The following is a 13,866-nucleotide window of genomic DNA, read 5'->3' as shown; positions in this document are numbered from 1 at the left end:
GGAGCAGCCCTGAAGGTCCAAATGGCTTCCCCACATCCTATGTTCATTGTTTCTATAAGTAACAGTTTTGCACGTCAGACTTGCATTTAAGTGGGAACCGGTTTAAATTAAATTGTAATACGTTTGGGGAAAGGTGGAATTTTTAAAATGCTGGAATTGTAACAGGTATGGGAATTAAATAACTAGAAATGAAATGAAAATCGCTTATTGTCACAAGTAGGCTTCAAATGAAGTTACTGTGAAAAGCCCCTAGTCGCCACATTCCAGCGCCTGTTCGGGGAGGCTGGTACGGGAGATACATTTTATGCATGCATCTGAAATGATAAGAGTTGCATTTATATATTGACTGGACGCGTTTTAAGAATAAGAATTTAAGAACAGTGGGGCGGCACGGTCGTTAGCATTGCAGCCTCAAAGTGCCAGGGACCCGGGTTTGATTCTGACCTCGAGTAACTGTCTGTGTGGAGTTTGCATGTTCTCCCTGTCTCTGCATGGGTTGCCTCCGGGTGCTCCAGTTTCCTCCCACAGTCCAAAGATGTGCAAGTTAGGTAGATTGACCATGCTAAATTGTCTCTTAGTGTCCAAAAGGTTAGGTGGGGTTACGGGGGATTGGGCTTAGTTAGGGTGATCTTTCACAGGGTCAGTGCAGACGTTTTTTTTTTAAATTTAGAATACCCAATTCATTTTTTACAATTAAGGGGCAATTAAGCGTGGTCAATTCACCTACTTGCAGATCTTTGGGTTGTTGGGCCAAAACCCACGCAAACACGGGGATAATGTGCAAACTCCACATGGACAGTGACCCAGGACCGGGATCAAACCTGGGACGTCAGCGCCGTGAGTTAACACTGGTTGGTGCAGACTTGATGGGCTGAATGGCCTCCTTCTGCAATTTAGGGATTCTATGATTCTAAATACATTATGAGGTAGAAATCCATCTTGGGCAGTATTGCATTGGCCACAACCTGCATGACATTAATTCCTTTGACTTCAATGAAATTCAATGCCCAGGATAAATCCATTACTGTTCCTATTTTGCACAATTATGGAGGGGAAAATTGGCCAGGGTTGTTTTAGTACGGAATACGACTCAATAATCTTCAAACAAGGCAGATTTCAAGATTGCAGCAGATTAGTTGATTAGCCAACAGTCCAAAAGATCCAGGTGAAGAACTGTTTTCAGAGGATTGGAAACAGCAACCATATCCTCAAACAAAACCCTCTGCTTAGAAAAGTGCATCATATTATGAATGGTGCGGGGTGAGAATTTTAGTTGTGATTAGAAAATGGGGTTAAGTTCTGATTTTATTTCCACGAATAACAAAATTGTACCTTTATTGCACGATAAATGTTACTTTAGGAATGTGCAAGTGGGTGGGTAGAGAACAAATCTCTCATCTAGATTATAATTGGACAGAAATTGAAGTTGGGAACATTCACTTGCATCATATCAATGCTGAACAATGAGAAACACAAGTTATTATAGAACACCTGCAATGCAGAAGGAGGCCATTCAGCCCACAAAGTGTGCATCCGAGGTCTGAATCGAACCTGGGTCCCTGGTGCTGTGAAGCAGCAGTGCCACTGTGCCATAAAGACAAAACAAGTAAACCAAAGCATGGGGATGATGATTGGAAGGTTAACAGGTCTCAGTCGCTCAACGGTCACAACCCAGTCAGATATGCTGTACAGAACGAACAAGAAAGGGGGGACACAGTGCCATAGTGGTTAGCACTGCTGAGTCACAGTAATGGGGACCCGGGTTCAATTCCAGCCTCGGGTGACTGTGTGGAGTTTGGATTTTCTCCCCGAGCTTGCGTGGGTTTCCTCCGGGTGCTACGGTTTCCTCCCACAGTCCAAAGATGTGCAGGTTAGGTGGACTGGCCATGCTAAATTGGCTCTATGTTGGGTATGGGGATAGTGTGGGGCTTGGGCCTAGGCAGGGTGCTCTTTCAGAGGGCTGGTGAAGATTTGAGGGGCCGAATGGACTCCTTCTGCACTGCAGGGGTATTCTATTCTATGAAACAATTCTGCACACGAGTGCACAAGTGAGAGGAAAGAGGAGGAGCAAAACAGAATTGTTTCTTCAAAAGTCAGTGGAAGGACTGGTAGGTCAGCAATTTCCCAATTCAGAAAGCCAAATCGGATGAGGTAAAATAGTTCATACTTTGCGTTTACCTTGAAGCTAGTAATTGAGCTTTTCTTCTTCGCATTTGCCAAGGTCACATTTACCCATTTTATAATGATTTCATCTGTCACCTTAGATCCGTCTCCAAGATCTGAAAGCACCTTCAGCGTATATCTGAAAGAATCAAGTGGAAGGTCAAAGATTGAACATTTCCAAAAGTTTCATGATGTGTCCTTTTTATAACATGCATCTGAACCAAGGCAAATACTCATTTCCATAGTCCAACAGAAAATCCAGCAATAACTGGGCAGCACTTCATTGAATTTGAGAGAGAAGAATGTGGCATTTTGCCATTGAAACGGAAGCAAATGTTCCATGGGTAGAATACATAATCGCATCACCATGGTCGCTTCTTATAAACTTCCTGGAGGACAGAGCATCCTAACCTGCCATATCGAGTAATCTACCCTTGCAAAACTCAGTTCCCATGACTCGGTTTTAGCCAAAAAGTCAGGGTCTGACTTTTACACAAGCAATATTCTGAGGAACTGAAATGCATCCTCTCGCATCACCTCACTATTGCAGAGTTGCCAATCGAAAACCATGCCTGCCAACCTGACCCCCAAAAGGTGGTGCAACAAGGGGCCAAAAATATATTTTTTGAGAATTTTATGAATACATAATAACCTCCACAGAAACAGACATTAATTTGTGTACCCTAAATTCATCAATTCCCAAAACTTAAGCCATATATACAATTTGGTTTTTTTTTCGACCGCACAGAAAAGAATATTACTTTGCAGCAAAACATGCACTGAACCTTTATTAAATCTATAAAAAAATAAGAGGGGATCACATGATGTTGAGCGCAGGAAGGGCTGCATTTTCCCGGGTTCTGGCTCTGCTGGTCATTTAATCCTCGACTTCATCCTTGTGCACAACTCATAGATGTCTTTTTTCGGGACATATCCTTGGTAATATGTCCCTTGATGATTCAGGTTGGAGTTTCGTGATCATGAGCCAAGTAAAATGGTAAAGTGTCCTCGTGTGATTAATGCGGTGGGAGTTGGCTGGGGTGGGAGTTGGCTGGGGTGGGAGTTGGCTGGGGTGGGAGTTGGCTGGGGTGGGAGTTGGCTGGGGTGGGAGTTGGCTGGGGTGGGAGTTGGCTGGGGTGGGACCCAGCTTGCGGCGGCGTTGTTGCTGATGATTGGGCCTGTGCCTCGGCAGTGCAGTGGGCATCGGGATGATGACCGCCTCGGAGAGAGCGTCGTTCTGGATGACGATCTCAGCTCCGTTTTTCAGGTCTTTGGTGCTCACCTTGAGGAACCGCAAAGTATCCGAGAGAATGGTGGAGGTTCAGGACAGAATACGTGCATTTGATAGAACTCCTTCCCTGGTAACCGCCCTCAGCTCATTAGGATGCTGCTGCATGACGTGCCGCATATCTTGGCAGATTCAGCCACGTATCCTGACAGATTGGGGAGGCAGGAGTCAGACAAGGAATGCCCAATTTCTGGTGGGAAGTGAGAGGCAAGGTCCCGTCTGAGTTTGAAGTTTGGCTGCCATTGCTTTAGTAATCCTGATTTGGAGGCTGGGTGTCTAGGTTCGACAGAGCACCATGTTTCTGGTCTTTGAGGCCTGGGGTTGGTTGGGCCTTCCAACAGCTGGCCTTATCCTGTAAAATTAAGGTGCTTCATTTGTTGAAATCCTCCAGAACTCCTGAGAGATGTTCAATGATCCGGTCATGGCTTTGACCTTTTCAAGCAACATGAATGGTGTTATTATCCAGCAATCCGTCAATAATCCTGGACATTACTCCCGTGATTATGCTGTTGATTAATTGATGTTGTCTTTTTTCCTGTAAGGGCATGCGAGGTGTGAGCACGAGGGCGAAGGTCACCTGTTATCCAGTTCTAGCAAAAACCAGCTTAAGCCAATTCTGTGGTATGTTGATAGTGAAGATGAGTGGAGCCATAGTAGGGAGATGGGTGGATGGTTGACGTGGAGTTCGTCATAGGGTTAGTTAAGTCCTCACCGAGGTTGAGGTCGAGGATGCTCCCCCACCCCCACCCCACAGTTAGAGCTCACCCAAATCGGGTTTGTATTTAGCTTTTTGTTATTTGGATTTAAGAATCCTATCTCCGTCAATAGCCTGGGCAGATTATCTATCCTGGGAAGAACTTGTGGACTGGACCCTTCCAACTTTTCCCTGAGGTCGCCATTTTTAGGGAATGAGTGGTGGCACACACCAAGGTGGGCTTGGTTAATCCTCGATTCAGTTGTTGATTGTTCCTAGACCAACTCAGGTATTTTTACTTTAAGGGGTTAATTCTTCTTCTCCTCATCCGGGTAAGCAGTGTGCTGTTCAGTGTGGGAGAAGCAGCTGGGATAGAGCTGTGGGGTGTGCTGGAAGTCCTGGGGGAGTTGACTTTTGTGTGTCAGAGGGTGCCAGGCTACACTAGGTACGGGGTTGTGGTTGGTATCCTGTGCACTTAATTGGGAGTTTTTTCTTTCAGGGGAGTTTTCTTCTCCTCATCTGCTTTAGTTCATTGGTCCATGAGGGCGGTTCCCCTTTTTCTATGGTGGGTGACGTTGCCAACGCCCCCCCCCCAAATCTCTAGTTGATATCCTGTTGTCTCCCTTTGGGTCGAGGAATACAGACCCATGACATGACCTCACCCTTTCTTATCCTGTGACCCACTCCTGATAGTTCTCCGTCCCATTTATTGGGAGGCGTTGACGGCACTGATCACAATCCGGAGAGCTGTCGGTCCTCTGTATAATTGTACGTTCTGTACTGGGCCGGAGGCTGGGGTTATGGAACATACAATTTTTCTTTGTTCTTTAAAATTTTTCTTTGTTCTTTAAATAGGCGACAGTTTTAGATAGAGGATCTGGATCGGCGCAAGCTTGGAGGGCCGAAGGGCCTGTTCATGTGCTGTAATTTTTCTCCTTTATTTGTTCAATGAAGAAGGAGGCCATTCGGCCCATCGAGTCTGCACCGACCCACTTAAGCCCTCACTTCCACCCAAACCCCGTAACCCCTCCTAACCTTTCTGGACACAAAGGGCAATTTAGCATGGCCAATCCACCTAACCTGCACGTCTTTGAACTGTTATGTTCCGTTGTGTGGTGTACATATTGTTGTGTTATGCTTCTTCATGTATATTCTGACAAAGGAAGGTTCAGACTTGGAGATAGGTTGAACACATTTATTGAACAGTTAACAATTCTCCTACTCGAGTTCGACTCTCCTGCTGATCTTGCTATAGTAACTCAATCTAACTAACCAGTCTGCTCTGTGGGACGAGGCAGGGATGTCCTATGTCCCCCCTGCTGTTTGCACTTGCGATTGAGCCGTTGGCCATCGCATTAAGAAGTTCGGGAGTATGGAAAGGAATAGTGCGGGGGTGGGGGGGGGGGGGGGTGGATGGAGCATAGGGTGTTCTTATATGCCGACGACTTGCTGCTGTATGTGTCGGAACCGGGTGCGTCGATAGGGGGAATATTGGAGTTACTGCGGGTATTTGGGTCTTTTTCGGGGTACAAGCTGAACTTGGACAAGAGTGAGTATTTTGTGGTGTCTTGGCCGGGGGTGGGGGCAGGGGTGGGGGGGCTGCCATTCCGTAGGGCAGGGACCCCCACTTTAGGTATTTGGGGGTGCAGGTTGCCCAGGAGTGGGGAAGGCTTCGCAGATACAACATCACTAGTTTGGTGGGGAGAGTGAAAGCTGATCTAGCACAGTGGGATGGTCTCCCTCTGTCACTGGCGGGTCGGGTACAGGCAGTTAAAATGAATATGCAGTCGCGATTTCTGTTTATTTTTCAATGCCTACCGATTTTCCTGCCAGGGAGATTGAGGGAAGGATTACCTCGTTCATATGGGGAGGGAAGGTGGCCAGAGTGAGGAAGGTGCTGCTACAGACGGTAAGGCAGGCCAGGGGTTTGGGTCTCCCGAACCTGATGTACTACTACTGGGTGGCGAATGTGGAGAAGGTGCGGATTGATTCCCAGTGGGTCAGAATGGAGGAGAGTTTGTGCAGGGGGTCGGGACAGAAAGCACTAGCAACAGCGCCGCTCCAGATAGCTCCGGGGAAATACTCAGGGAGTCCGGTAATAATAGTTTCATTGAGGATTTGGAGACGGCTTCGCCAACACTTCGGGTTGGGGGCAGGGTCAAGGGAAATGCTGATTCGGGAGAACCACAGATTTGAGCCAGGGAGGTGGGATGGAAGCTTTCGGAAATGGAAAGAGAAGGGGATTAAGACCCTAAAAGATTTGTTTCTTCGGGGTCGATTTGCAGGATTGAGGGAGCTGGAAGTGAAGTACGGGCTGGAGCAGGGAGAAGTGTTTAGATATAAGCAGGTTCGGGACTTTGCCAGGAAGGAGATACAGAGCTTCCCGGAGGAACCGGCTTCCACGTTGTTGGAGGAGGTGCTGGCGGCAAGGGGACTGGAGAAGGGGAGAGTGTCAGTGGTATACGGAGCTATGTTGGAAAAGGAGTGGATCAAAGCAAAGTGGGAGGAAGAGTTGGGAGAGGTTATAGAGGAGGGGGGCTATGTATGTTAAAGATGACTATGGGTAATCCCCGATTCCTTTTTGGCATTTGTTTATGTTAACATGCGGACTGATGTTTGGGGGTTGGTGGGAGGATGGGATCGTTATTATTGTTATGGGGTTCGACATATTTGTTGTTGATTATTGTTTGTTGTTGGGGGGTGAAAATTCGGGAGAAAAATTGTGAAAATGGAGGAGAATAAAAATATTTCAAAAAAAAACTAACCAGTCTGCTCTAATCCATGCGGTGGGTGTGATGCTTCCTGATCTTCCCCTGTACCTCTCTTGAGTATCGCTTGTGGAAAAGAGAAAGAGCATGTGTGCCCTGTCCTTTTATATGGGTAGCCCCCTTGTGGTAGTGTCATCTCTGGGTGTGTCTTGACTGCCCATTGGTCGTGTCCTATCTTACTGACCTATTGGTTGAATATCTGTGCGTCATGAAATGAAAATGAAAATCGCTTATTGTCACGAGTAGGCTTCAATGAAGTTACTGTGAAAAGCCCCTAGTCGTCACATTCCGGCGCCTGTCCGGGGAGGCTGGTACGGGAATTGAACCGTGCTGCTGGCCTGCTTGGTCTGCTTTAAAAGCCGGCGATTTAGCTCAGTGAGCTAAACCAGCCCCTCTGATGTCTCTGGTGCTCCCTCTAGTGTTTCTTTAGTTTTAGTGTATTTACATTAACCCCTTGTGTATTTACAGTGATGCATATCACCACACATATAACATCCTTTTAGAACTGGGGTTCTCGTGAATTTCTTTGATTTATTTTATGGGTGGATTTAAAGAATCCGTGATCGAGTCCTGCAGGGGTACAGACAGGTCTGGTATCCGAGGGAAGGAGATGGTGGCGTGCCATTGGTGCCTCTGGCCCTGGAGTTGAAGGAGATGCATATTTTCACAGTAACCTTATTGCAGTGTTAACGTAAGCCTACTTGTGACACTAATAAAGATTATTATTATTGTTGGTACGCGCCCGAACATGGCGTGAAAATGAATCCTGAACTCTCGTGATAATTGCGAGCAATCACTGCGTGGGAAGGTGTGGACCATTTCACTTGTTTTCATGGCTTTGTCCTATTTTCCGTTCATCACTGGTGGGGCTTATCAGAGGTATCAGGTTATGTCTAATGATTGTATTGACCCAGTTGTACTGCTGTTCTCCTCTTCCCCTCTGCATTCATTTATGTCGAGCCTTTACTTGGCTGTACTATTCCTGTTGCGTTATTTGTTAAAATATAAAACCTCAATATAGTTTTTTTTTAATCCATTAAAAAAATCCTCTGCCTCATCTTCAGAACCAAATAATGCACCCCAGTCTGCTCTTGAAACGTCATCGTCAAATACATAATCAACAACATCGGCATCAGCCATATCATTCCACAAACAATCTTCTGTTCCATCAAGAGCATTGGGCATCCCAAGACAATCTCAGTTTAGATTTCATTCCAGGTCCCTTCAACCCATTCAAACAGAGTGGCTAATGATGGAGGCTATATGCTGCCTCTCCACTTATCCAGTCATTTCACTTTTCTCTCATGCGATCCTTGAAGGGTTTATTTAGAGAGACATCCAATATGGCTGGTTAGGCCACTGGGAATTGCTGCAATGTCACTGTTTTGTGGTCTAACTACAGCAACACTATCATCAACAAGATGTGATCTGAACGGGTTCCAGACAAGAAGATCATCTTCTTTATGTAATCCTCATGGTCAGAAACTCCAAACTTTGCTCAGCTGTATTTTCAAGCAATCTTCATCCATCTATCCTTTATGTGGGTGGCTACTCCTATTAGGAATTGCTGTTCTGGGAGGGTTTTTCTTTTGAATATCACCATTGACTTGAGCGTTGTCTCGTCAGATACACACAACAACACAACTGTGTGTCTATGCTTTTCATGGCCAGTTGTCTTCACTAACACAGGGTTTTCTCGCCTACGTTTCTCACCATTTGACTGGCTGGCATGTCATAATTTATGGAATTCTGATCCATGTTCCCTGTACATGCCAATCGTTATCTAATCTTTTGTCGATATTTGATTGTAAATTTCTGAAATGCGATAAGAGCCTGTCATCAAGTTACCCTGGGAGATGCTCTGAAATCCTGGTCTTACGTCGCAGTGCAAAACATTGCCTTCATAAACGTGAAACACCAACCAGGGCTGGGTTTGAAATCTGCAATGGCTAATGGTCTCACTTGATTCAGGGCGAAGCCTCAGAGAGACCCTTGAGAAACCGAAAGTCCATTCTGGCGATTCTCAAATGACTTGTTTTGCAACTTCATCTTCCATCTGCTGCCATGTGCTAGGCTTTCCTCTGTGCATTTATTCTTAGGCATCTGCCCAAACTGCGCAGAAAGCTTCAACCAAACTCTTTACCCAATGTCTTGAATTCTCGAACTGCTGTGCAATTATTTGTCTGCTTTGCAATTTCAACAGCCTGTGTGTTTGAGCTGGGCTATTTATTTGCCCTTCCTTCCTGACACCATGCTGCCATATTAGAGAGGGTTTGGCAGAAATGCAGAGAGTTTCAGTGAGGTGGTAGCCTGGACATTACACAATGACGTGCGCAGACATGGGGAGTTAAGCACTACTTTCACAGGCGTGCTATTCCGTAATTCCATCAATGAGTAGGTTTGCACCGGGCGAATTGGACTTCAGTGGTGAACGAGTGACAAGGACAAAGAGTTTGTTTTTTTTGGGCTAAATGTTGGGGTCAACGAATACAAGAGAAATGAATGATTTTTTGGGGCAAAAGTCAGGGGACCACTTTTACACAATAACAGCCATGTCTTGAGCATATATGGAACCGACTTAGGAAATGGGGGTGGATACCTGAAAAGAACATGAATAGTTGGCCCTGTTGACTAGATGGCTAGCGTGTGGTTCAGAGTCAGCTAGCAGCTGGGTTTGACGCCATACTGAGCTAGCGGCGCTCGGGATTGCTTGGACATGTAAGCAGCATGGATGCTGGCAGGATCCCCAAGAATGGATTGTACAGCGAGTTAGCCACTGGCACCAGATCCACTTGTCGCCCGTCCCTTCACTTCAAAGCCGCCTACAAACATGAAATGAAGTCCTGTAGCGTGGACCACAAGCGTTGGAAGCAAGTTCCCATCAATCGCCACAGCTGGTGGACAGCAGTGAAGGAGCGTGTGAAAAGATGCAAAGAGAAGAGACGCAACCGCTGGCAAGACATGAGAGACAACACCACAGAGAGACAAGACCACAGAGAGAGAGCCAGAGGCTGCCAAACCAATCAGTGACCCACTGGCGTGCACCCACTTTCTCTTGAGATACGGAGGCCAAGAAATAAGATATAATATACAATGAGAACTGTTTGCCTTTTTGTATTCTAGAAAAAAAACGTTTGAATAACTATCAGCTCTTTCCAAGTAACATTAAATCAGATTTTATTTATTACCTCTATCCCAACATCTTGCCAAAGAACATTTCTCAAAACAAGTGAGCTTAGCCAGAACAACGTTAACTCTTTTGATGTTTCTGTATAATTTTCAATCAATTGGACGCTTGAAAGATCATATTGCCAAGAAGGGAACACAAGAATTTTAAAAATCTTTTAAAAAGTCTACATCACTGCATCAACTGGAGATTCGCTTACCTTCTCATAAGTTGCCAGATGAGTGCCAGTGTAAGTGTTGGATTGCCATCATTCAAGTCTTGCCCACCAATACCCACAAGGGAAAAGCTTGCCTTTGTTTTGCCCAATTCAACAGCATAGTTGCAGTTTTCAAGCTAAAACCAGCGAGAGCATGTGTCAGATTAATTTGTGACGCAAAGCATGTACAAAATCAGTCTCTGATTCAACCATTAGGAATGAGACAGAATGATTTCACTGGGTTTTTAGTACACAGCCAAACTGTGTGTGTGTGTGTTGGGGGGGACGGGGGGGGGGGGGGGGGGGGGGGGACCCACCACACACACAGTTATTTTTAATTTGCTGCAAGTTTATTGTTTTCAAAAAGTAACATTTCTGAAGTTATTTTCATTCAGTTCAGTTACCATCTATGGATCTTAAAATCTTGTCACTGAAATATGGGCTTATGATAACAGAGGCCAAAGAGTGGAATTTCTATGAACACTTGGGCCGAATTTAAAGCCGGCTGAGGGGTTGCGACATCAGGCCAGGATGCCGGGGGTAACCTGGCCGTGGCTATTTTGAGCCCCAACACGACGCTGTACCCATCAGTCAATGATCTGCCTGGCATCAGGATTCCCGTCCCAATAAGGGTAGGAATCCAGTCTCCCAAGAGCTGCCAGTCAATTAGAGGGCTGGCAGCTCTTCAGTCCCCGCAGCATCACCAGGGGCAGTGGCCGCTGCTGGAACTGCATCTGGCCAGAACCAGAAAGATGGAGCGGGTCCAGAACTCCATTAAGTGGAGCTGGGCATGCTGGGGCCAGTTGGGCAGACCCCAGTGAGGAGGTGGGAGAAGAGGCATCATTGCTGAAGGCATCGGGTGGGTAATGGGCCTGTTTTCTCCATCCCCCTCCAGCCAGCCATCAGGGGGACCTCCAACCATGGGCCAAAGAACCAAATCAGGCGATCCCCTTGCCACCTCTCCCCCCCCCTCCCCCCCGACCTGCTGCTGCAAGACAAATTAAATTCCCCCAATGAGTTTATGTCAGCAAATCCGAGATTTCTTTTATCCTTTTCCACATTATTAATTATTTATCATAAAAACAAAATGATTGGCATCTAGTTTATTTAGAACCATTAACACGGAGGAGATATTCTGTGGTGCAAATGTATTGTAGTGATTTGTAAACACCGCCGTTACCATATTTTGACTAGAACATCAGCTCTATGATCTGCATGTGTTTAACGAAGATGAATCAGAGGCTTCCAGAGTGAAGGTAGATGTATTGTGGAGCTGAGCCACACAGTTGAGGAGAAAGGTTAGATTTTCCAACACCAATTCCAAGATTCTCGTGAGGCAGCAGTGGTGTCCCTCAGGAATCAGCCTTAAAATTATTCAGCTGGAAAAGGAGCGGGCTGAGTACAGTGGGGGAAAGATACTTTAGAGCAGGGGTGGGCAAACTACGGCCCGCGGGCCGCATGCGGCCCGCCAAAGGTATTTCTGCAGCCCACCAAGTCATTAAAAAAAAAAAAAAAAATTTTAAAAAAATTTTTTTTTTTTTTTTAAATTTTATTTTAAGGTTAATGGGGGGGGGGGGGGGCTGTTGGGTTACTTACTGGTATAGGGTGGATACATTGACTTGAGTAGGGTGATCATTGCTCGGCACAACGTCGAGGGCCGAAGGGCCTGTTCTGTGCTGTTCTATGCTCTATATGAGGCGCCCAGAATCATAACCGGGTGAAGTAATTATTTTACTTAATATACTATGCGGCCCTTTGTGAATTGTGAATTTCTGAATGTGGCCCTTGCACGGAAAAGTTTGCCCACCCCTGCTTTAGAGCTTCCGTTTCCAATTTCTACTCAGCACCCTGATGGTGAAGACAGGACTGCCTCAGCTGTGATACCTCCAGGCCCAGATAGAGGGGAACTGGTGCCTCTGCTATTGTACTCCCCCAGGAGTCAACATTTCCATGATGGGGAGAAAATTAAGACGCAAATCACTCAGGCAGCAAGGACAAATGCTAATTGGCTAAATAAAGATCAAGTGTATGCTAGTTTGTAGCACTCATTAGATAATTACTTGTGTACATACAAAGAGAATCTCTTTCAACAACCGGTTGGTGCCACAGGGGTGCATCATAACACCAATACTTTAAATAATTTAATAGGTTTTTCTTAAAACTTAGATTATTGTTACAGTGCCGCTTTAAGAGGTGAACACTTTTGAAATTGGTATACTTAAAAGAGTATAAAGAGACACTTATTGACTCTGGCAGTGGGAGCTATATATTTGTAATGTTTCCGTTTGTGAATAAATCGAAAGATTGATTTCTGGTTTTCTCCTTCACCTATTGGCAATGAGAGGTTTAAAATGACAACAGAGAAAGGCAAATATTGGAAACCAAGAAAAGGAATTTTAAGACAGAAGATTATAATTCCAGTAGGTTTTCTGAAGAATGTCTGAAAGCAAGTGTAAATATTCAAGTTATGATTACCCACCCATGTACTGGGAGTCTGGCTCTAAAGATCAGCGGAAGAACGAAGCAGATGTATGGACACAGGTTACATCCCGACCAAGGATGAAACAGGGTGTGGTCCTTGCCCAGTGCTAACATTTTAATTACTGGGTTGTTATGAGGTGTCACATCTGGTTTTAACTAGGGTTCAGGTCTCAGAAAGTGGCCCCCTTTTGGAGTCTACCAAACCATAAACAGTCATTTCCAGCAGCTTTGATGCCACAAATGGGACATTCCATAATATCAATAAAGGTGGTGGAATCAATGATTGCGGCATTTCAAGATCATCCAGCGGGGAACTTCCGGTTGCGGTGATGCGGAGCTAAGCCGCACGTTCGGTAGCTCCCGCTATTTCCGGTCTTTTGGGCTCTTTTAAGGGCCCGTTGTGGTGCTGGTTGGACTTTTCCCAGTGTGGAAACACATCCACTGAGCTTATCTGCCGGTGGATGGACTGGATCAGGAGCGGAGCGGTTACAAAATCGGCTTTGGAGCAGAGAAAGGTGCGAGGCAGGAGAAACAAGATGGAGGCGCACGGGGAACCAGCAGCGTGGCAGCAGTGGGCGCAGGAGCAGCAGGAGCACCAGGAGCTGCTTCAGAGAGCTGAAGGCTGAGCTTTTGGAACCGCTTAAGGCCTCGCTGGACAAGCTCATGGCGACTCAGACGGCCCAGGGTGTCGAGATCCGGGAGCTACGGCAAAAGGCCTCGGAGAGCGAGGACAAAATCCTAGGCCTGGCAGTGAAGGTGGAGTCGCATGAGGACGCTCCACAAGAAATGGCTAGCGAGGATGGAGGAGATGGAGAATCGCTCCCGTCGGAAGAACTTGCGGATCCTGGGCCTCCCGGAGGGGCTGGAAGGTTCGGACTTGGGGGCCTATGTGGCGGTGATGTTGAACTCGCTGATGGGCCCGGGGTCATTCCAGGGGCCCTTGGAATTGGAGGGTGCCCATCAAGTGCTGTTGAGGAAGCCCAAGCCGAACGAGCCGCCTAGGCGGTGCTGGTCCGTTTTCACCGCTTCATTGACCGTGAGTGTGTGCTGAGATGGGTGAAGGAGAAGAGGAGCAGCAAGTGGGAGAAT

At 46.4% G+C, this 13,866-nt stretch overlaps 1 protein-coding gene across 3 annotated transcripts in view; it reads right to left on the bottom strand.

Annotated features, from left to right (window-relative positions):
* The window catches only part of LOC119976786 (plastin-1-like), a 198,577-nt gene that overhangs the window by 9,111 nt on the left and 175,600 nt on the right, over positions 1-13,866 (bottom strand). For all 3 annotated transcript variants that reach the window (XM_038817566.1, XM_038817568.1, XM_038817569.1), the window contains exons 13-14: positions 10,300-10,433; positions 2,179-2,302 (exon numbers count right to left, since the gene is read on the bottom strand). In XM_038817566.1, coding sequence (XP_038673494.1) covers positions 2,179-2,302; positions 10,300-10,433 — 258 coding nt within the window. The remainder of the gene's footprint in view (positions 1-2,178; positions 2,303-10,299; positions 10,434-13,866) is intronic.

This window comes from Scyliorhinus canicula, chromosome 13, assembly GCF_902713615.1.
Source record: "Scyliorhinus canicula chromosome 13, sScyCan1.1, whole genome shotgun sequence".
Lineage (NCBI taxonomy): Eukaryota > Metazoa > Chordata > Chondrichthyes > Carcharhiniformes > Scyliorhinidae > Scyliorhinus > Scyliorhinus canicula.
The sequence above is the reverse complement of the archived record's forward strand: the minus strand, read 5'-3'. Positions and strand labels throughout refer to the sequence as shown.